Genomic DNA, 21,536 nt, shown 5'->3' with positions numbered 1-21,536 from the left:
CTATTGGTTGTGTGAATCGAGTCAGCTGTCCCTCAGGTTATATAAACAAGCTCGTCTTTCACCTTAATGGGCTGTTAATTAACCCTAAAGCCCCTCTCATTACCTTATAGGCGGTGATATGTCTTCGGGAGAGTCGTACCGGAGCCTGAAGCCAAGTCTCGAAGCTTCGTAACACCTGTGCTGGCGGTTCGGTGGCATTCCGTGAGTCAGTCGGTCGTTGGAGGTGGAGGGGTGAGGTTGTGTGCTCGTTCGTCTGTTTGTGGCGCAGCGATGGAAGGCTACGTGGTGTTTGTTGTGGTGCTGGTGAGTGTTGCAGCGGTGTGTTGGTGCATTAATGGTATTTCTTTAAGACTATGTGCCAGTTTTACAGTCCAATGCAGCAAGTTTGTAAGCCCCCCAACCAAACACGAAATACCACGAAAATTCCTCGTCTAGTGTTTGGCGCTGATATAAAAAAGGCGGAAATTTTAGGAAACCACACAGGAAATCTCTCTAGTGTCTGGTATTGAGTAGAAATAACGGATCATTGTGGAGAATATAGTTTGGTTTGGGCGCTTAGTTGGGTTCTCGTGAGCGTTTTTCACATCCATGGTGCAGCAGCCTGGTGAAGTGTTTTGTTAAAGGGGCTGTTACACTGGGCAAATTTTCCGTGGATCTTCAGTCAAACCACGATTTCCGCTGGCGTGGTTCTCATATTTGCGTAGTTTTCTGACGTGTCCACGATCTTCCAAAGCTACGGGAGATTTCACTGAAGGACGACGGTATTACTCATCTTCATCAGCAGCAATAACAACAAACAATTGAGAACCACGTTAGCGGAAATCGTGGTTTGACTGAAGATCCACGGAAAATATGCCCAGTGTAATAGGGGGCTTCGTGGTGTAGTGGTTAGCACACTCGGCTCACAATCGAGAGAACCTGGGTTCGATTCCCGGGCGGAGTGGAAAAATTTGGGCGGGTTTTCCGATACCCTACGCCCCAGTCCACCCAGCAGTGAAAGGGTACCAGGTATTAATCGGGGGTTGTGTCCCGTCTCCTGGGGTCTGTTCCCTTCTCCTATAATTCCTTCCCCCTTCTGTCTCTCTCCGGCATATAACCACAGATGTTGCGCCGACGAAACGAAACTTTCCTTTTTTCTCAGTGTAATATCCCCTAAAGTGTTATTGTGTTGCGTCGTCCCCGCCAGGTGTTGTCAGGTGGGCGAGCGGAGTACGACGAGCTACACTGTCCTTACTTCTCCCGCGTGACTCCTGCAGGTGAGCTCCTCGCACCCAAGGTAACCCCCAGTAAAGTCAGATGATGCTCCTAGGTAAGCCCCCCCCACGTATGCAAGCCAAGTAACGCTCCTATTGTAACCTCCCCGCAACCAAGGTAACCCCCATAAAGTCAGATGATGCTCCTAGGTAAGCCCCCCCCCCACGTATGCCATGTAACACGCTGACTTAAAAGAGTATATACCTGGTTATTAATTTTCGTTTTTTGTAAGTAAGTCAGTGATTCAGTTGGACTAAATTTCTTGCAGATTTCACCGTTGTCAGATTGTCGTACTCAGAGCATAGTATTTGCCGGTTTCTGACGCCTAACTATTGCCAAGAAGCATCAGGATCTAACTCTTTTAACGATAACTATAAATGAGTTTCGTTATTGGAGCCCAGAAGACAGTGTAGGGGTAGGAAGTCGGGAAATATAATCGGCTGAGTACGACAATCTGGCAATGTTGGTCTTGTTTTTTGTTGCTATTGTTTTGTCGTATTTTGTTGGTATTGTTTTTTCATTTTTTTGTCTTTTTCCTTTCCCTTTCTCGTCCATGTTATTTCATAAGGATTCCTGTAGATCTGGCACCACTACCTGACTCTAACCTTAAGCTGACCCATTTCATTATTATTTCTCTATTCCATTCTCTGTTCCAACCAATACCAGATTCCCGTCTTTAACCCCCCCCCCCTCCCTCCTCAGAGCCCACCAACTCCCCCTACTGGGCTGACCCCGAATTGCGCCCCAACAGCCCTGCCCCTCAGACCCTCGCCTCTCACCTCGCTCCGCCCCCGAAATCGTGTCCGTGAGTATGGTGTTGTCTATTCCACTGTGTCCATTCCTAACTCTGAACGTAGAAACTGTATTTATTAGTAACTGTGGAGACTAGTAAGTGTGTTCAGTGTTAAGTGTGTCTCTTCTTTCACCTTCCTTAACCTTCCTTCTGCTCCCACCTCACTCTCACTTTCACCTTCCTTAATTAACCTTGCTTTTTCTCCCACTTCACTCTCATTTTCACCTTCCTTAACCCTGCTTCTGCTTCCACCTCACTCTCACTTTCACCTTCCTTAACCCTGCTTCTGCTTCCACCTCACTCTCACTTTCACCTTCCTTAACCCTGCTTCTGCTTCCACCTCACTCTCATTTTCACCTTCCTTAACCCTGCTTCTGCTTCCACCTCACTCTCACTTTCACCTTCCTTAACCCTGCTTCTGCTTCCACTTCACTCTCACTTTCACCTTCCTTAACCCTGCTTCTGCTTCCACCTCACTCTCACTTTCACCTTCCTTAACCCTGCTTCTGCTTCCACCTCACTCTCACTTTCACCTTCCTTAACCCTGCTTCTGCTTCCACCTCACTCTCACTTTCACCTTCCTTAACCCTGCTTCTGCTCCCACCTCACTCTCACTTTCACCTTCCTTAACCCTGCTTCTGCTCCCACCTCACTCTCACTTTCACCTTCCTTAACCCTGCTTCTGCTTCCACCTCACTCTCACTTTCACCTTCCTTAACCCTGCTTCTGCTCCCATCTCACTCTCACTTTCACCTTCCTTAACCCTGCTTCTGCTCCCATCTCACTCTCACTTTCACCTTCCTTAACCCTGCTTCTGCTTCCACCTCACTCTCACTTTCACCTTCCTTAACCCTGCTTCTGCTCCCACCTCACTCTCACTTTCTTACTCCTCCACTTAACTCCTACTTTACCACTTCTTCCACTCTGCCTAACCTTGCCCATACTTCAACCTTACCATTCCTATCTCTGTCTAACCCTCTCTTATCACTTCTTCCACACTTCCTTACCCTGCCCTAACCGCACCCTTACCTTCCTTACCCATCCTCTTACCTTATGTCCTTAAACCATTTTCCTTTTCTTCTTCTTGCTTACCTTTTCCCATCCCTTACCTCCCCTAACCTCACCCTTACCTTCCTTACCCATCCTCTTACCTTGTGTCCTTAAACCATTTTCCTTTTCTTCTTCTTGCCAACCTTTTCCCATCCCTTACCTGCCCTTACCTCACCCTTACCTTCCTTACCCATCCTCTTACCTTGTGTCCTTAAACCATTTTCCCTTTCTTTTTCTTGCTAACCTTTTCCCATCCCTTCACCCGTCTCTCCTAAAACCATTCACACATTCTTATCCACCCTCACCCTTCATCTCCTTTCCCTTAGCTTTAAATATTCACCCTTCCTTGCCCTTCCTTGCCCTTCCTTACCCTTCCTTGCCCTTCCTTGCTCTTCTTTGCCCTTCCTTATCCTTCCTTCCTTGCCCTTCCTTGCTCCTCCTTGTCCTTCTTTGCCGTTCCTTGCTCTTCCTTGCCCTCCTTTGCCCTTCCTTGCCCTTCTTTGCCCTTCCTTGCTCTTCCTTGCCCTTCCTTACCCTTCCTCTCCTTCCAACAGGCCTGACCACACCCCCTGCAGCACCACGCACCCCTACCGCACCCTGTCAGGCCGCTGCAACAACCCTGCCCACCACATCCTCGGCGCCTCCCACCAGCCCATGTCACGCCTGCTGCCCCCTGCTTATGGTACGTCGTGATGGTCCTTAGGTCAGGTCAGGGTAGGTCAGGTTAGGTTAGGTTAGGTCAGGTTAGGTTAGGTCAGGTTAGGTTAGGTCAGGTTAGGTTAGGTCAGGTTAGGTTAGGTTAGATCAGGTTAGGTTAGGTTAGATCAGGTTAGGTCAGGTAAGGTTAGGATAGGTCAGGTTAGGTTAGGTTAGGTAAGGTCAGGTCAGGGTAGGTCAGGTTAGGTCAGGTTAGGTTAGGTCAGGTTAGGTTAGGTTAGATCAGGTTAGGTCAGGTAAGGTTAGGATAGGTTAGGTAAGGTTAGGTTAGGTTACGTTAGGTCAGGCTAGGTTATGTTAAGTTAGGTTGTTAAGTAAGGTTAGGTCAGGTTAGGTTAGGTTAGATCAGGTCAGGTCAGGTTAGGTCAGGTCAGGTTAGGTCAGGTCAGGGTTTTGTGGTCCGTTTTCGCAGACACCTTCGCCTTTCACCTCGACTCTTTCCAAATGCCGAAAAAATAGATTAATCGGTTTCATTCTCCTGTTCCTTCATTCTCATCCTCTTCCTCTTCTTCCTCAGGCAACATCCACTCTTCCTCTTTCACCACCATACACACACCCTTCCTCCTCCTCCTCCTTCTTGTCTGTCTTCATTCCCATCAATTTCTTCTTCCTCCACTCGCAACCTCTTCTTCCTCTTCATCCATACACACACACCTCCTCCTCCTCCTCCTCCTCCTCCTTTTATGTCTTATTTCCCATCAATTTCTTCTTCCTCCACTCACAACTTCTTCATCCTCCTCATCCACACACACACACCCTCCTCCTCCTCCTCCTGTTCCTTCTATTATTCTATTCACACCCTCTTCGTTCATTCTCTCCCACGTATTCTCTCTTTCTCTCTCTTTCCCTCCCCAAGACGAGGCGTTGATGCGGACGAGGGGCGCGGACGGCTGCCTGCTGCCCAACCCGCGCCAGGTGAGTCTGCAGGTGCGCCACGGCCCCGTCAGACTCCAGCGCCACTTCTCCACGCTGTTCATGCAGGTGGGCCAGTTTGTGGACCACGACCTCACCCACGTACACACGCTGGATGGTGAGTGAAGGGGTGTTGTGTGTGCGGGGGGGGGGGGTGAGTGTGGTTGGGGGTTCTGAAGGGGTTGTTTCTTTCTTGGGGGGAAGTTAGTGAGGTGAATTTTTGAAAGGGGTTGTTTAGGAGGGGAGAGAGGTAATGGGGGTGATTTTTCTTGCGGGGGGGGCGGGGGGGCGGGGGGCGTGAGCAAGGCTTTGGGAATGTAAAAAAAGAAAAAGTTTATAGTGTGTAGTGAAGATTATGTTCTTAAACTTGTAAATTGCTTTATTATTTGGCTATAGTGTAAGGCTGTCATTGCGTTGTATTGTAAAGTCCTCTTCTATTGTATTGTGACCTCCACCCCTTTACCTCCTCCTCCCCAGCCGCCATGCAGTCTGGGGAGTGTGGGGACTGCGCGTCGTGGCAAAACCCTATCTGCCTTCCCATCCCCGTCCCCGCCAACGACACCTACATCCCCGCCACGCACGCAGACACAGGCCGCCGCAAGTGTCTGCCGGTGGTGAGGTGAGTCGGGAAGGGAAGAGATGGGAATGGGGGTGGGAATGGGATGATGGAGAAGGGTGATGGGGAAGAAGGGTGATGGGGAAGAGGGGTGATGGGGAAGAGGGGTGATGGGGAAGAGGGGTGATGGGGAAGAGGGGTGATGGGGAAGAGGGGTGATGGGGAAGAGGGGTGATGGGGAAGAGGGGTGATGGGAAAGAGGGTGATGGGAAGAGGGTTGATGGGAAAGAGGGGTGATGGGAAAGAGGGGTGATGGGAAAGAGGGGTGATGGGAAAGAGGGGTGATGGGAAAGAGGGGTGATGGGAAAGAGGGGTGATGGGAAAGAGGGGTGATGGGAAAGAGGGGTGATGGGAAAGAGGGGTGATGGGAAAGAGGGGTGATGGGAAAGAGGGGTGATGGGGAAGAGGGTGATGGGGAAGAGGGTAATGGGGAAGAAGGGTGATAAGGATGTGGTGATGGGTAGGTGGTGATGGGTAAGGGGAATGATGGGGAAGGGAAATGATGGGTAAATGGTGAATGGCGATGTAAAAGAAAGGGGAAAGGAAGGAAGGCCCGGTGTTAATTGAAGGATTGCAGGGTGACAGGAAAGTGTATTGAAGGATTACAGGGTGACAGGAAAGTGTATTGAAGGATTACAGGGTGACAGGAAAGTGTATTGAAGGATTGCCGGGTGACAGGAAAGTGTATTGAAGGATTGCCGGGTGACAGGAAAGTGTATTGTAGGATTGCCGGGTGACAGGAAAGTGTATTGAAGGATTGCCGGGTGACAGGAAAGTGTATTGTAGGATTGCCGGGTGACAGGAAAGTGTATTGAAGGATTACAGGGTGACAGGAAAGTGTATTGAAGGATTGAAAGGTGACAGGAAAGTGTATTGTAGGATTGCAGGGTGACAGGAAAGTGTATTGAAGGATTGCAGAGTGACAGGAAAGTGTATTGAAGGATTGCAGAGTGACAGGAAAGTGTATTATAGGATTGCAGGGTGACAGGAAAGTGTAGTGTAGGATTGCAGGGTGACAGGAAAGTGTATTGTAGGATTGCAGGGTGACAGGAAAGTGTATTGTAGGATTGCAGGGTGACAGGAAAGTGTATTGTAGGATTGCAGGGTGACAGGAAAGTGTATTGTAGGATTGCAGGGTGACAGGAAAGTGTATTGTAGGATTGCAGTGTGACAGGAAAGTGTATTGTAGGATTGCAGAGTGACAGGAAAGTGTATTGGATTGTGACAGGAAAGTGTATTGTAGGATTGCAGGGTGACAGGAAAGTGTATTGTAGGATTGAAAGGTGACAGGAAAGTGTATTGTAGGATTGAAAGGTGACAGGAAAGTGTATTGAAGGATTGCAGGGTGACAGGAAAGTGTATTGTAGGATTGAAAGGTGACAGGAAAGTGTATTGAAGGATTGCAGAGTGACAGGAAAGTGTATTGAAGGATTGCAGAGTGACAGGAAAGTGTATTGAAGGATTGCAGAGTGACAGGAAAGTGTATTGAAGGATTGCAGAGTGACAGGAAAGTGTATTGTAGGATTGCAGAGTGACAGGAAAGTGTATTGTAGGATTGCAGAGTGACAGGAAAGTGTATTGTAGGATTGAAAGGTGACAGGAAAGTGTATTGTAGGATTACAGGGTGACAGGAAAGTGTATTGAAGTTAAAGGATGATGGGGTGGAGGCCATTATAGAAAAAGGTGGTGATGGAGATGATGATGATGTAGTAGTGATGATTAAGATTGTGGTGATGGTGGTGGTGATGCTAATGGAAGAAATGGTGGTGATGGTTGTGATATCCGCCTATTCTTCCTTCCCCTCTTCCCTCGCTTTTCTCCCTTCCCTCGCTTTTCTCCCTTCCCCTCTTTCCTCCCTTCCCCTCTTTCCTCCCTTCCCCTCTTCCCTCCCTTCCCCTCTTCCTCCTTCCCTCTTCCTCCTTCCCTCTTCCCTCCCTTCCTCTTCCTCCTTCCTCCTCCTCCCTTCTCCCTTCCCCTCTTCCCTCCTTTTCTCCCTTCCCTCTCCTCCCCTTTTTCTTCCTTCCCCTTCCCTCCCTTCCCCTCTTTCCTCCCTTCCCCTCTTCCCTCCCTTCTCTCCCTTCCCCTCTTCCCTCCCTTCTCTCCCGTCCCCTCCTCCCTCGCTTTTCTTTCCCCTCTTCCCTCCCTTCTCTCCCTTCCCCTCTTCCCTCCCTTCTCTCCCTTCCCCTCTTCCCTCCCTTCTCTCCCTTCCCCTCTTCCCTCCCTTCTCTCCCTTCCCCTCTTCCCTCCCTTCTCTCCCTTCCCCTCTTCCCTCCCTATGAAGAACGACCTCGACTCAACCTCTTCACGTTGGAAAAAGTCTTTAAGTACCTGAACAAGCTCAGCAACGTTGATCCAAACTCTTCACGCTACAAACTAACCTGAGAAACAACGGAAAATGCAATACCGACATCGGCAGACCACTGCCTTCCTGCAGAAGTGGTTAGCGAGACCATCAACTCCTTCAAGAAACGCATTGATCGCCACTTTGCTGCAACAGAGTGAACTGAACGTTATCCTTCCCTGCATAATGAGCCAACAGGCTTTCTGCTGCCTGCTAGTCCATGTTTCCATGTTTTCCCCTCTTCCTCCTTCTCTCCTTCCCTCTTCCTCCCTTTCTCCTCCCTCTTTCCTCCCTTTCTCCCCCTCTTCCCTCCCTTTTCTCCCTTCCCCTCTTCCCTCCCTTTTCTCCTTCCCTCTTCCTCCCTTTTCTCCCTTCCCCTCATCCCTCCCTTTCTACCTTCCCCTCTTCCCTCCCTTTTCTCCCTTCCCCTCTTCCTCCGTTTCTCCCTTCCCCTCTTCCTCCCTTCTCCTTCCCCTCTTCCCTCCTTTTCCCTTCCCCTTCCTTCCCCTCTTCCTCCCTTCCTCCCTTCTCTCCCTTCCCCTCTTCCCTCCCTTTTCTCCCTTCCCCTCTTCCCTCCCTTTTCTCCCTTCCCCTCTTCCCTCCCTTTTCTCCCTTCCCCTCTTCCCTCCCTTTTCTCCCTTCCCCTCTTCCCTCCCTTTTCTCCCTTCCCCTCTTCCCTCCTTCTCCCTTCCCTTCCCTTCCTCCTTTTCCTTCCCTCTTCCTCCTTTTCTCCTTCCCTCTTCCTCCTTTTCCTTCCCTCTTCCCTCCTTCTCTCCTTCCCTCTTCCCTCCCTTCCCCTCTTCCTCCCTTTTCTCCCTTCCCTCTTCCTCCTCCTTCTCCTTCCCCTTCCCTCCCCTCCTTCTCTTCCTCCCTTCTCTCCTTCCCCTCTTCCCCCTTCTCTCCCTTCCTCCTTCCCTCTTCTCCTTCCCCTCTTCCTCCTTCTCTCCTTCCCTCTTCCCTCCCTTCTCTCCTTCCCTCTTCCTCTCCCTTCCCCCTCTTCCTCCTTTTCTCCCTTCCCTCTTCCCTCCCTTCTTTCCTTCCCTTCCTCCCTCCCTTCCCTTCTTCCCTCCCTTCTCTCCCTTCTTACCTCCCCTCTTCCCCTCCTTCAGGTCTCTGGGCACTTGGCTTCCCGACAGGACTGGACGCAACATTCTGCAACACATCAACAGAAACACCGCCTTCCTTGACCTGTCCACCGTGAGTGTTGCTTTGTGTTGTCTGTGCTGCATTTCTCGCATTACTCATTTTTTTTCACCCATCTAAATCGCCTCATCTTTGCTTTTTTTTTTTCTTCTTACAATACTCTCAGATCGTCTTTTTTTTAATCTTATCTACATCACCTCTTCAGCTCGTCCATCCCCTCTTATTCTTTAATCTTCGTTCTTTCCTCTTCTAATCGCATCTCCTTCCCTCTTATCACATTTCATTTCTTCTTCTTCCATTCACACCACCATCATCTTTCTCCCATCATTATACATTACCTATCTATACAATTCTTCATACTTTTCTTCCTTTTCTTCTCTCTCCTATCACTCCCTTCCCCTCCTCTATCCTCCCATCCTTTCTTTCTTCCCTCCTCGCTGTGCATTCAGGCCAAGAATCGTGCCAAGAGAGTACTGGGCTTTATCTCGAGAAGCGTCAGCAATAGGAGCGGTCAAGTCATTCTCAAACTTTACTTAGCACTAGTTAGACCTCATCTTGATTATGCGGTTCAGTTCTGGTCCCCCTACTATAGAATGGATATCAAGATGTTAGAATCTGTACAGAGGAGGATGACAAGGATGATTCAGGGGGTGGAAAACTTGCCGCATGAGGACAGACTGAAACATTTAAATCTACACTCTCTAGAAAGGCGAAGGTTGCGAGGAGACTTGATTGTGGTTTATAAATGGATGAAGGGGTTCAATAAAGGGGATGTTAGTAGGATTTTGGATGTAAAAGAGTCGGTTAGGATAAGTAGCAATGGGTTTAAGTTGGATACATTCAGATTCGACAAAGACATAGGCAAGAACTGGTTTACTGAAAGGGTGATGGATGAGTGGAACAGACTTGGCAACCAGTACCATAGATACATTCAAGGAGAGGTTGGATAAATTCATGGATAGTGAGGTTAGGTGGGGTTAGGTTTACGGGAGCTGCCTTGTACAGACCAACTGGCATCCTGCAGACTCCTTACGTTCTTATTACCTTCCATCTCCATTCACACTTCTCCCATTCACACTTCTCCCATTCACACTTCTTCCTCTTCTCTCTATTACACTTCCTTTCCATTCCTCCACCTTTTCTCCCCACCGTCCAATCACACCTGTCCTCCTCCCCCTCATTCTCCTCCTTCAATCACAGGTGTACGGCAGTGACTCGTGCAGGGGGCGCCAGGTGAGGGCGTGGACAGGTGGGCTGCTCAACGAAACCAACGGCCTGCCCCCCTTGGTCAACGGCAGCAACTTCGTCGAGTGTAGGATGCCCGGGGGGATGTGCTTCCTGACCGGGGATGACAGGTGAGACAAATACAGGTGAAAGGATGTACAAGTGTGTGATTAGGGTTACGCGTGTGAATGGGGGTGAACAGACAGAGACAGACAGGTGAAAGGATATCCAAGTGTGTGAATGAGGGTGGACAGACAGACAGAAAGGCAGACAGGTGTTTAGATCTTTACTCCTCTTTGTATCCTCTCCTGCCCTTCTCCTCCTCCCCTCTTTACCTCATCTCTAATCACCTTACTTCCAAATCATCCCTTTTTTTTTTCTCTTCCCCCCAGAGCCAACGAACAACTGGGCCTCACCGTCGTGCACACCATGTACTTGAGAGAGCACAACCGCATCGCAAGCAACCTCTCCGACCTCAACCCGCACTGGGACGACGAGCGGGCTTTCCAGGTGAGGGGGGACAGGTGAGACGTGGTTGGGTACAGGTGAGACGTGGTTGGGTACAGGTGAGACGTGGTTGGGTACAGGTGAGACGTGGTTGGGTACAGGTGAGACGTGGTTAGGTACAGGTGAGACGTGGTTGGGTACAGGTGAGACGTGGTTGGGTACAGGTGAGACGTGGTTGGGTACAGGTGAGACGTGGTTGGGTACAGGTGAGACGTGGTTGGGTACAGGTGAGACGTGGTTGGGTACAGGTGAGAGACGAGCGGGGTTATCTTAATTAACACCTTGATGGATTGGTTTAGGTGATTTTGTTTTCCTTTGGTGTTTTTTTATAGTGATAGTTTTGTTCTTTGTTTACCAGTATTATTAGGCTATTTATTTTATTTTATTTTGCTGATATTTTTTATGGTGATAGTTTTGTTCTTTGTTTACCAGTATTATTAGGCTATTTATTTTCCTTTCTTTTGCTGATATTTTTTATAGTGATAGTTTTGTTCTTTGTTTACCAGTGTTATTATGCTATTTATTTTCCTTTCTTTTGCTGATATGGTTCTTATTTTACTTGTATTTTTAGTAATATATCAAGGTCTTTATTTTACTTTTTTTTGCTCTTAAATCTACACTCTCTAGAAAGGCGAAGGTTGCGAGGAGACTTGATCGAGGTTTATAAATGGATGAAAGGCTTGTTGCTTTCTCTTTTCATCTCTCTATTAATACTGAGAGTTTCATATTTTACTTATTTTTGTATTCTTAGTAATATATCAAGGTTTTTATTTTGCTTTTATTTAAGCGTGTCTTACTTTTTTGTTATCATCTCTAGTAATATTGGGAGTTCCATATTTTATTTATTTTTGTATTTTTAGTAATATATCAAGGTCTTTATTTTATTTTTTTAAGCGTGTTACTTTGTTTTCATCTCTAGAAATATTGGGAGTTCCATATTTTATTTATTTTTTGTGTTTTTAGTAATATATCAAGGTCTTTATTTTACTTTTTAAGCGTGTGTTACTTTATTTTCATCTCTAGTAATATTGGGAGTTCCATATTTTACTTATTTTTGTATTTTCAGTAATATATCAAGGTCTTTATTTTACTTTTTTAAGCGTGTGTTACTTTATTTTCATCTCTAGAGATATTAGGAGTTCCATATTTTAATTATTTATGAATTTTTAGTAATATATAAAGGTCTTCATTTTACTTTTTTATAAGCGTGTCTGTTACTTTATTTTCATCTCTAGTAATATTGGGAGTTCCATATTTTCCTTATTTTATGTATTTTCAGTAATATATCAAGGTCTATATTTTACTTTTTTAAGCGTGTGTTACTTTCTGTTTTCATCTCTAGTAATATTGGGAGTTCCATATTTTCCTTGTTTTGTGTTTTAAGTTTAGGAGACCAAGTGGAAATGAGAATAATAATGTAATAGAAAATAAGGAGTCCTCGTATGTGCTAATTTGAACGAGGAACAGGAACATTGCGACGAGCCTTTTATCCTCTCTCCTGGTTTCCCTCCCCCCTCTTCTTCTTCCCTTCCCCTCTCTCCTAAAAAAAAATAATAATAATAAATAAATAAAAAAATCCCCCCGGCGAAGTGTTTCCTGTCTGAAGGGGAAGTAGGAAATGCCTTGAACACTTTCGTTTTGCATGCACGCTTTTACCTTTCCTTCCCTTCCTTTCCTCTCCTCTCCTCCATCCCTCCTCCCTCCACAACCACACGCATGAAACACCTGATCCTCCCCTTCCCTTCCCTTCCTTTCCTCTCCTCCATTCCTCCTCCTTCCTCTCCCTCCTCAACCACAAGCATGAAACAGCTGATCCTCCCCTTCCCTTCCCTTCCCTTCCTTTCCTTTCCTTTCCTCTCCTCCATTCCTCCTTCCTCTTCTCTCTCCAAAAGCATGAAACAGCTGGTCGTCCTTATCTCTCTCACTCGGCAGCTTCTTCCCCCTCCCCTCCCCTTTCCTTCTCTCTCTCCACTCCCTCCAATATTTCTTCTCTCCGTCCTGTCAGACCTAAACAGCCTTCCCTCACTTTCTTCCTTCTTTGCATATTTACCTCAGTTTACCCTCCATTCACCCTTTTTCTTCTTCTCTTCTCTCCCTTACACAGCAAAATCTTCCTTCTCCTCCCTCCTTATAAAGCCTCACTTCTTAACTCGTGTCATCACCCTCCCCCTTTTCTCCCTACTTTATTCTTCTCTCCCTATCCTACCTTTCGTCGTAACATGTCATCCTCTTCATTCCTCTCACCCTCTTTCCTCTACAATCTCTCCCTCCCTTCCCTTTACACCCCATCTTCTCTCCTTCTCTCTACCCTTCATTATCGCCTTCCTCTTCTCCCTTCTTTATTCTTCTCTCCCTATCCTCCCTTTCTTCCTAACATATCCTTTCCACCCTTCTTATCACCCTTCTTTCTCTATTAGCTCTCCCTTCCTTCCCTTTACACCCATTATTATCACCTTCCCCTCTTCTCCATTCTCTATCCTTCTCTCCCTATCCTCCCTCTCTTCCTAACAAATCCTCTCTACCCCTCTCACCTTTCTTCCTTTACAAGCTCCCAATTTCCTCCCCCCCCTACACCTCTTTCTTCCTCCCCATCATCATCACCTCCCCGCCTTCTTCTTCCCCCCTGCAGGAGGCTCGCCGCATCAACATCGCTCAGTATCAGAAGATGGTCTACACGGAGTTCCTGCCTCACCTCATCGGGCGCCGGAAGATGCGTGTGATGGGCCTGGACCTGCTGACGGAGGGCTACTTCGAGGTGAGGGGATGTGCTGGCGAAGGGGTGAGGATAGGCGAGAGGGGAAAAGGTAGGTGTGAAGTGAGAGTGAGAGAGCAGGTAGGGGAGTGAAAAAGTAGAAAAGATAGTGAAAAAGTAGAAAAAAGTAATGGAAAAGTAGAAAAAAGTAATGGAAATGTAATGGAAAAGTAGGAAATGTAATGGAAAAGTAGGAAAAAACAGGTGTAAGGAGTAAAAAACAGGTGTAACGAGTGAAAAAGACAGGTAGAAAGACAGGTGTGTGTACATTGAGAGTAGGAGAGCTGAAGTTGACCATCTCTTTGCGCGATATCTTTTTTGCATCCTTTTTTCCCCCTTAATCTGGTTCCATTGCTATAAAAATAAGGTGTACAGTGAGAGGGAGTAAGAAGCTGAGAATTGTGAGGAACACGAGTCAGATAGAATAATTAAGGATGCTGGGGAAAAATAAGTAAGGTAAGGTAAGGAAAGGGAGGGAGTTCATACGCGAGAATTTCACATATATCTTATACCCACAAATCTCTACTTTCTTATATGCGAACGATGCCGAAGTTCTTTTAAAGTTGTAATCATTCATATTGTTAAACGGCGTAAAATTTGGTTTGCCCAGACCCGGGATCGAACCGGGGACCTTTAGATCTTCAGTCTAACGCTCTCCCAACTGAGCTATCTAGGCGTGAAGGTGACGGGCCGGGAAGTTGAATATATGTCACGGGGAGGAGCGGGAGAGAGAGAGCGAGCGGGGAGGAGCGGGAGAGAGAGAGCGAGCGGGGAGGAGCGGGAGAGAGAGAGCGAGCGGGGAGGAGCGGGAGAGAGAGAGCGAGCGGGGAGGAGCGGGAGAGAGCGAGCGAGCGAGCGTGTGATTATTGTTGTCTATAATTATCTACTACTGCTTCTTCTACTGTTTCTACCACCTCTGACTATTACTATCACATCTACAATCTATTAATGACTTTCTCTATCTATTTATCTGTCTATCTATATCTATTTATCTGTCTATCTATATCTATTTATCTGTATCTATATCTATTTATGTCTATCTATATCTATTTATCTGTCTACGCTGACCTCTTGTGTTTTTAGTTATCTTGTCTCTCTATTTGCTCCTCCTTTTCGTTTCTTCTTCATTTCTCTACAAGTATATATTTAAACTATCTTGCTCTCCCTCCTCTTTCTCTCTTTCCCCTTCTCTCTCTCTCTTTCCCCGTCTCTCCTATCGCTCTCTTTCCCCCTCTCTCTCCTGCCTCTCTTTTCCCCTTCATTCCTCCAGTCTACCTCTTTCCTCCTCCCTCATTCCTCTTTCCCCATCTCTTCCTCATCCCCCTCCCCTCTCTCCTTCCTATCTCTTTCCTCCCCCCCCCCCCCACACACTCTCTCTCCCCCATCTCCATCCTCTTTCTTCCCTCTTACTTCTCTCTACCAACTCCCCTTCTACAGTAATTCCCTCCCCCCACCCTCTCTCTCCTTTCTATCTCTCTCCTATCTCCCCCCACCTCTCTCTTTCTCTTAACCCCATCTCCATCCTCTTTCTTCCCTCTTGCATTTCTCCACCAACTCCCCTTCTACAGTATTTCCCTCTTCCCGTTCTTCCTCCCTCACCCTCGTCCTCCGCAGAGTTACGATCGGTTCACCAACCCGAGTCTCATGGAGGAGTTCGTCACCGCCGCCTTCAGAGTGGGGCACGCCATGATCCCCGCCCACCTGCTGCTCCTGGACCACGCCTACCGCCCGCTCAGCGCCCTGCCCCTCGTGCCCACCTTCCACAACCCCTCAGCCCTCCTTCAGGTGAGTGTGGTTACCTGTATACACCTGGATGCCCCTTAGTCTACCTGTGTATTAATTTCCCCATTGTTCCTACCTCTCACAGCTTCTCCGCTCTTCTACAGGTGAGTTTAGGTACCTTTCTGAACCTGTTTACCTGTTTGTTTATCTGTATACCTGTATGTGAGTTTACCCTTTGTATTCATTTCCTCATTGTTCCTACCTCTCAGAGCCTCTCCGCCCTTCTACAGGTGAGTTTAGATACCTTTCTGCACCTTCTTACCTGTGTCTTTACCTGTATGTGAGTTTACCCTTTGTTCCTACCTTCCTCTACACCTTGATAAGTGTTCTTCCCTGTATATTGATTTTCCCTTTCGTTTTTACCTTTCACAACCTCTCCACTCTTCTACAGGTGCGTCTGGTTACCTGTAAACACCTTGATACTACTTTGTCTACCTGTTTATTCAGTTTTCTTTTCGTTCCTACCTTTCACAGCCCTTCCTACAGGTTTGTCTGGTTACCTGTTTGTACCTTGTTATATGTATTGATTTTGATTATTGTTTGTCTACTTCTGTGTTAATTGTTCCATCGTTCATGTCATCCACGACGTGTATGCACCTTGGTACACCTGTAAATTATTGGATACCTGTTTGCCTTACCTTACCTTAACATACCTCACCTTCATTTACTTCCTTCTTCTTACCTAACTCCACCTTACCTTACCTTAACATACCCCACCTTACCTTACCTTAACATACCCCACCTTACCTCACCTTTATTCTCTCCCTTCATCTTGCTTCTCTACCTTACCTTACCTTACCTTACCTTATCTCACCTTACCTTACCTTACCCTGACCTTACATGACCTTTATTTCATCCCCTTACCTAACCCAACTCCACCTAACTCCACCTCACATTAAATTTTCTCACCTTACCTTACCACCAGCGTTGCCAAATCATCGTATTAATCGTAAAGCATATTCGTAGTTTCTCACCGATAACTGTTGTAAAAAGAAAGAAAGCCGTCAATATTTAACAGTTTCAACGATGACTTTAATAGACTATCGTTATTTATGAATGTACGACAGTTTTGGGGGGCCTAAAAATGATAAATGGAATGTTCAGAGTGCGACAATTTGGCAACGCTGCTTACCATACCCCAACCTTACGACAATTTGGCAACGCTGCTTACCATACCCCAACCTTACGACAATTTGGCAACGCTGCTTACCACACCCCAACCTTACGACAATTTGGCAACGCTGCTTACCATACCCCAACCTTACGACAATTTGGCAACGCTGCTTACCATACCCCAACCTTAGATCACCTTTATTCCATCCCCTTACCTTACCCAACTTCACCCAGCACACCTCACCTTACCCCACCTTAACTTATGCCCCCCCCACCCCACCCCACATTTCCCCAGGAGGGTGCATTTGAGAAGCTGCTGCGTGGCATGATTCGCGCCCGCATGGAGGGGGTGGACATGAAGCTGTCGGACGCCATCTTGAACCACCTGTTTGAGCGGCCCAACAACTCCCACTCCGGCCAGGACCTCATGGCGATCAATATTGCCAGGAGTGAGTGTGGGGGGGGGGCATAGGGAGTAGGGGAGGAGGAGGGGGAGAGGGGGGAGGAAATAGTAAGCATGGGTTAGGTGGAGCGGGTCAGGAGGAGGAGGAGGAGGAGGAGGAGGAGGAGGAAGAGGAATAGTGTGGGGAGGGGGAAGGGGGCTAGGTTAGGTGTGGGGGAGGGGGGGAGAGGATGGAGGAAATAATAAGCATGGGTTAGGTGGAGCGAGCGAGGAGGAGGAGGAGGAGGAGGAGGAGGAGGATGAATAGTGTGGGAAAGGGGGGGGGGGAAGGTGGCTAGGTTAGGTGTGGAAGAGGGTGGGATGAAGTAGAAGGTGGAGTGGGAGTGGGTTAGATGGGGTGGAGTGCGTGCTGGGAATGGGGTGCAGTGAGTGGGCTCGGTGGAGTGGAGTGAGTGTGGGGAAGGTGGTACAGAGGGTGGAAAGGGGTGGAGTGAATGTGTGAAGGGGTGGTGGGGGTGGAGTGTGTGGAGACTGGAGTAGAGTTAGTGGGCTATTCCTTTACTCCTTTACCTTCTTTTCCTCTGATTTATCCACTTTCCTTTCCTTACTCGCTTCTTTCCCTTCTTTCCTTTCCTTTCCCTTCCCCTACTCGCTTCTTTCCCTTCCTCCTTTCCTTTCCTCCTTTCCTTTCCCTCTCTCCTTTCCTTTCCCTCTCTCCTTTCCTTTCCCTCTCTCCTTTCCTTTCCCTTCCTCCTTTCCTTTCCCTTCCTCCTTTCCTTTCCCTTCCTCCTTTCCTTTCCCTTTCTCCTTTCCTTTCCCTTTCTCCTTCCCTTCCATTCCTCCTTTCCTTCCCCTCCTCCCCTTTCTTTCTCTCAATTTTCTCTCCTTTTCCCCCTTTACTTTCCCCTTAACTTTCATCCCCTATTTCCCCTCTTCCTCTTCTCCCCTTTCATTTAAAACTCCTCCTCCTTCTCTCTTCTCTCCCCCAAACTTTCCCCTCTTAACCTCTCTTCTTTTCCCCTTCTTTCCCCTTAACTTTCACCCCCTATTTTCCCCTCTTCCTCTTCTCCCCTTTCATTTGTAACCCCTCCTTCTTCTCTCTTATTTCCCCTCTTAACCTCCTCCCCTCTTTTCCCCTCTCCTTCTCTCCTGCATAACTCTTTTTCCTCCTCCTTCTTCCCCTCCACCAGGTAGGGACCACGCCCTCGCCCCTTACCTGGACTACCTGAACCTGTGCGAGGGGATCAACGCCACCTCCTTCAGTGACCTCAAGTACCGCCTTCAACCCGCGGCGCTTCTGACCCTGCAAGCCACCTACAGGGACGCGAGGGATGTGGACCTCATCGTGGGGGCGCTGGTGAGGGGTCTGTGGTGGGGGGGAAGGGGGGGGGGGGAGTGAGGGGATGGGTGGTTGTGGGAGGGAGTTGTAGGGGGGTGGGTTGTAGGAGTAAGGGAAAGGGAGATGGAAGGAATGTATGGGGGAGTTGTATGGGGGTGAAAGAAGATAGGAAGGGAATAAGGGAGAAAAGGAAGGGGAAAAGGCGAAGAAAGGGAAGGAAAAGATGAGGAAGAAGATGAAAAGGAGAGGAGAAAGAATAAAGGATGCGAGGATAAGAAGAGAAGAAGAGGAAGGCGGGAGATAAGGCAAATAAACAAGGGAGAAAGGCAAGGAAGTGAGGAATAAAAGTGAATCAAAGAAAGGCTTGTTCGAAAGGAAATGAGAGAGGAGGGGAAATGTTAAGTGGAGATTGGGAGAGGGAGGAGAAGGAAGTAGGAAAGAGTGAAGGTCGAATGTACTTCAAACCGTGTGTGTGTGTGTGTGTGTGTGTGTGTGTGTGTGTGTGTGTGTGTGTGTGTGTGTGTGTGTGTGTTTGTGCGTTAGTGCCTGCAGCTATTCTTTACCAATCGTCACCCTCATCAAATAATCGTCATTTTTCAACGATTTCCAGGTTTTTGTCTACATCAATTTTTCAACATGTGACGCCCATTTTTGTACAGTTCGTTATTCGTTAGCTGTTTTGTTTGATGCTGATGACTTGTCTCTCTTCAGGCTGAGAACTCGAAGCGGAGGACGATGGTTGGGCCGACAATGGCCTGCATCATCAGCCTGCAGTTCCTCTACCTGAAGAAGGGCGATAGATTCTGGTGAGGGAGGGAAAAGGGAGGAAGGTGTGAAAAATGGAGAAGTAGGAAGAATAGGCGATATTTTCCTCTCATTACATACTTCTTTGCCCTTCCTCCTTCTTTATCCCTCTTCATCCCCTTCTTCAGTCTTCCTCGCCTCTTCTTCAGCATCTTCCTTAGTCTTTCCTTCAGGTTTTTTTATCCCCTTCAGCTCCTCCTTCATCCCCTTCTTCAGCTCCATCTTCAGCTTCCTCGTTCATTCCCTTCTTCAGCTTCTATCTTCATCCTACTCTTCATCGCCTTCTTCATCCCCTTCTTCATCTTCCATCTTCATCCCCTTCTTCATCTCCCATCTTCATTTCCTTCTTCAGCATCTTCCTTTGTCCCTTCTGCATCCTCCTCTTTCATCCCCTTCTTTCTTCGTTCCCTCCTTCAGGTTTCTTTGTCTCCTTTTCATCTCCCTCCTTCGTCGCCTCCTGCAGGTTTGAGAACGCCGCCGCGGGCTTTACGGAGGCACAGTTGGCTTCCCTCCGCCGCTCCTCTCTGGCCCGCGTCGTGTGTGACAGCCTGAGGGGCTCTGACGCGAGGGCTCCGATGAGGGCGTTGCAGGCACAGAGCAGCAGGTGGGGCGTGTGTTTATGTTTGTGTGTTTTTGTGTATGATGGACCATAACTGTTTGTATTCTAACGAGTCTATGCGTTTTAAAGATCAGTATTTGTAAACCGATTGGCAGTTATGTTATGGTCAAACTTCCATCTATTTATCTATATGTGCGTGCGTGTGCTCTGATCTCTGCCCAGGAATTAGGGTATTGTCGCTAAGAACAATGTTTGCAGAGTGTTATTGTTATTTCCAGACTAGAACCTGTAACAATTTTCCACTCCCTAACATTCCCAGTAACACCACATTCCTCTTTGCTCCACGGTAACACCCAGTAACACCCGATATCTTCTCTCGCCCAGTATCACTCTCCTTCTTTCTCTCCCTCGGTAACATTTTTCTTTCAATAAATCTCTCCCCAGTAACACCTCTTTTCTCCCTCTCCCCCAGTAACAGCCCCAGGTCCTGTGGCTACTTGCCCGGCACTGACCTCTCTCTGTGGAAGGAGGAGGAGGGAGCGAGAGCCACTGCAAGGCGGTCCTGTGACACCCAGTTCACATTCAACCCCTTGCTGGGCTGGGTGACGCAGACTTGTACCTGAGCGGCGGGGACAGGTGAGCTAGTTAGTTGTGTATACCTGTAGAGCGGGGGACAGGTGAAGTAGTTCGTGAGTCGTAATTAAACGTAACCTTTTGTTTAGTAATACCTGAAATACTTATATACTCCCGGCATTCAGTGAAGGAAATGAATGTAATGAACAGTACTAGGAAACAACAGCTTTATTTATCATTATAGGGTTTAAAATAGCTTATAAATTTGATAAGACATAAACGACAGTGTGAAGACAATGGAACAGTGACCTAATTCATATATCATTCTCGGTTTTGATTTAGTCAGTCGACGTGTGTAATGAACGTTATCAAACACAAGGGAATAGAAATCTTTTACTGTAGCGTAGGTTTTTAAAGTAATATAACGTAGTAATGAACACAATGGAACGGAATCCTATATTTTCGTCGTATAGAAACTTAACTCTTCCTCTTTTCTCGTCTCCAAGATGATAATTGTGTTGCTGGATTGTTACTTTTTATATGTATTTTCAGAGCGTTGCGTTTCGTCCGAGGGTGGAAAGAAAGAAAGAAAAAAAGGGTTCCTGTATGTATATTATTGTTTATATTGATGTTTTAGGTTTGTAAGTAAGCTAAACCGGTTGTACTGTGATTTATCTTGTTTTAATTAGTTTGTTTTAATTTAATTACACTTAAATATGTTCTGTATAAACGGTTCTCGTCTTATGGGTGTGTAATTGTCCACTCCTTCATTTTATCCTTCATTTGTCTATTCTTAATTTTCTTATCTTCCTAAATCTTCTTATCGTTTGAACAAAATCATGATCATTTGTAAAAAAAGGAAAACGATCAGAGCAAGTAACCTCACGCGAAAAAGTAAAGCTAAAACTCTTATAAAAAGTAGGTTTGTATATTTGTAGTCAAGGGTGATTGCTATTTGAAGACAAAAAAAAAATATGGTGTGCAAGGAAACCAAAGTGAGGAATATCTCGAAAGCAAAGTAAGGCAAAAAGGAAACAAGGTAAACAAAAATGATGACTGTCTCTATAGAACATAAGGAAAGGAAGCGTTACGATGCGAATGAAACCCACACACAAATATATAACGGATAAAAGTTCGGCAGTAGTATATCTTTGAGTGAATAAACGGAGGAGCTAAACTGAATAAGAAAAGCACTAGGACAGAGCGAACAAGTGAAAGCGTGACTCAACAATTAAATAAAGAAAATCGAGCCAAAAAAAGCAAGCGTGCAAGCAAAAACAAGAGAAAACAAAACTCGCGTGAGGAGGAGGAGAGAGAGGCAGGAACGGAGAGACAAACAAAAAAATAAACAAAAGATAAATAAGTACAAGAAGATAGGAACATTACCCACGTAAGAAGACAAACAAAAGGACAAACATATAAACAAAAGTAAACATTAAAGTAAGAACAAGAACAGAATAGTACCTCATGGGCAGACGAAGAAGCGAAGGAAGAGAGATCTGAGCAATGACATCACGAGACAGGTAGAGGCGGGCGTGGTACTGCGTGTGTAGGTGTGGGCGGAAGAGGAGGAGGGTGAAGAAGAGGAGGAGGAGGAGGAGGAGGAGGAGGAGGAGGGAGGCATGGCAGGGGGTGGGGCAAAGGGAGGCAACCG

General features: G+C 47.1%; 1 protein-coding gene and 1 non-coding gene across 2 annotated transcripts; one reads left to right on the top strand and one right to left on the bottom strand.

The window, feature by feature from the left end:
- Positions 1-206: 206 nt before the first annotated feature.
- LOC126999344 (chorion peroxidase-like) lies at positions 207-20,626 on the top strand. The gene is made up of 17 exons (XM_050861867.1): positions 207-303; positions 1,187-1,256; positions 1,957-2,059; positions 3,652-3,779; positions 4,671-4,844; positions 5,204-5,345; positions 8,793-8,880; positions 10,027-10,181; positions 10,443-10,560; positions 13,187-13,312; positions 14,924-15,094; positions 16,500-16,653; positions 17,798-17,964; positions 18,658-18,752; positions 19,214-19,354; positions 19,782-19,945; positions 20,435-20,626. The coding sequence occupies exons 1-16, from the start codon at positions 271-273 to the stop codon at positions 19,930-19,932; spliced, it is 2,016 nt and encodes a 671-aa protein (XP_050717824.1). The 5' UTR covers positions 207-270; the 3' UTR covers positions 19,933-19,945; positions 20,435-20,626.
- Positions 13,913-13,985, bottom strand: Trnaf-gaa (transfer RNA phenylalanine (anticodon GAA)). Its single transcript has one exon. It is a non-coding gene; the product is annotated as a tRNA-Phe (tRNA).
- Positions 20,627-21,536: the final 910 nt, after the last annotated feature.

This window comes from Eriocheir sinensis, chromosome 16, assembly GCF_024679095.1.
Source record: "Eriocheir sinensis breed Jianghai 21 chromosome 16, ASM2467909v1, whole genome shotgun sequence".
In the NCBI taxonomy this organism is placed as follows: domain Eukaryota; kingdom Metazoa; phylum Arthropoda; class Malacostraca; order Decapoda; family Varunidae; genus Eriocheir; species Eriocheir sinensis.
Note: the sequence above shows the minus strand (reverse complement) of the source record. Positions and strands in the feature narration are given on the sequence as shown.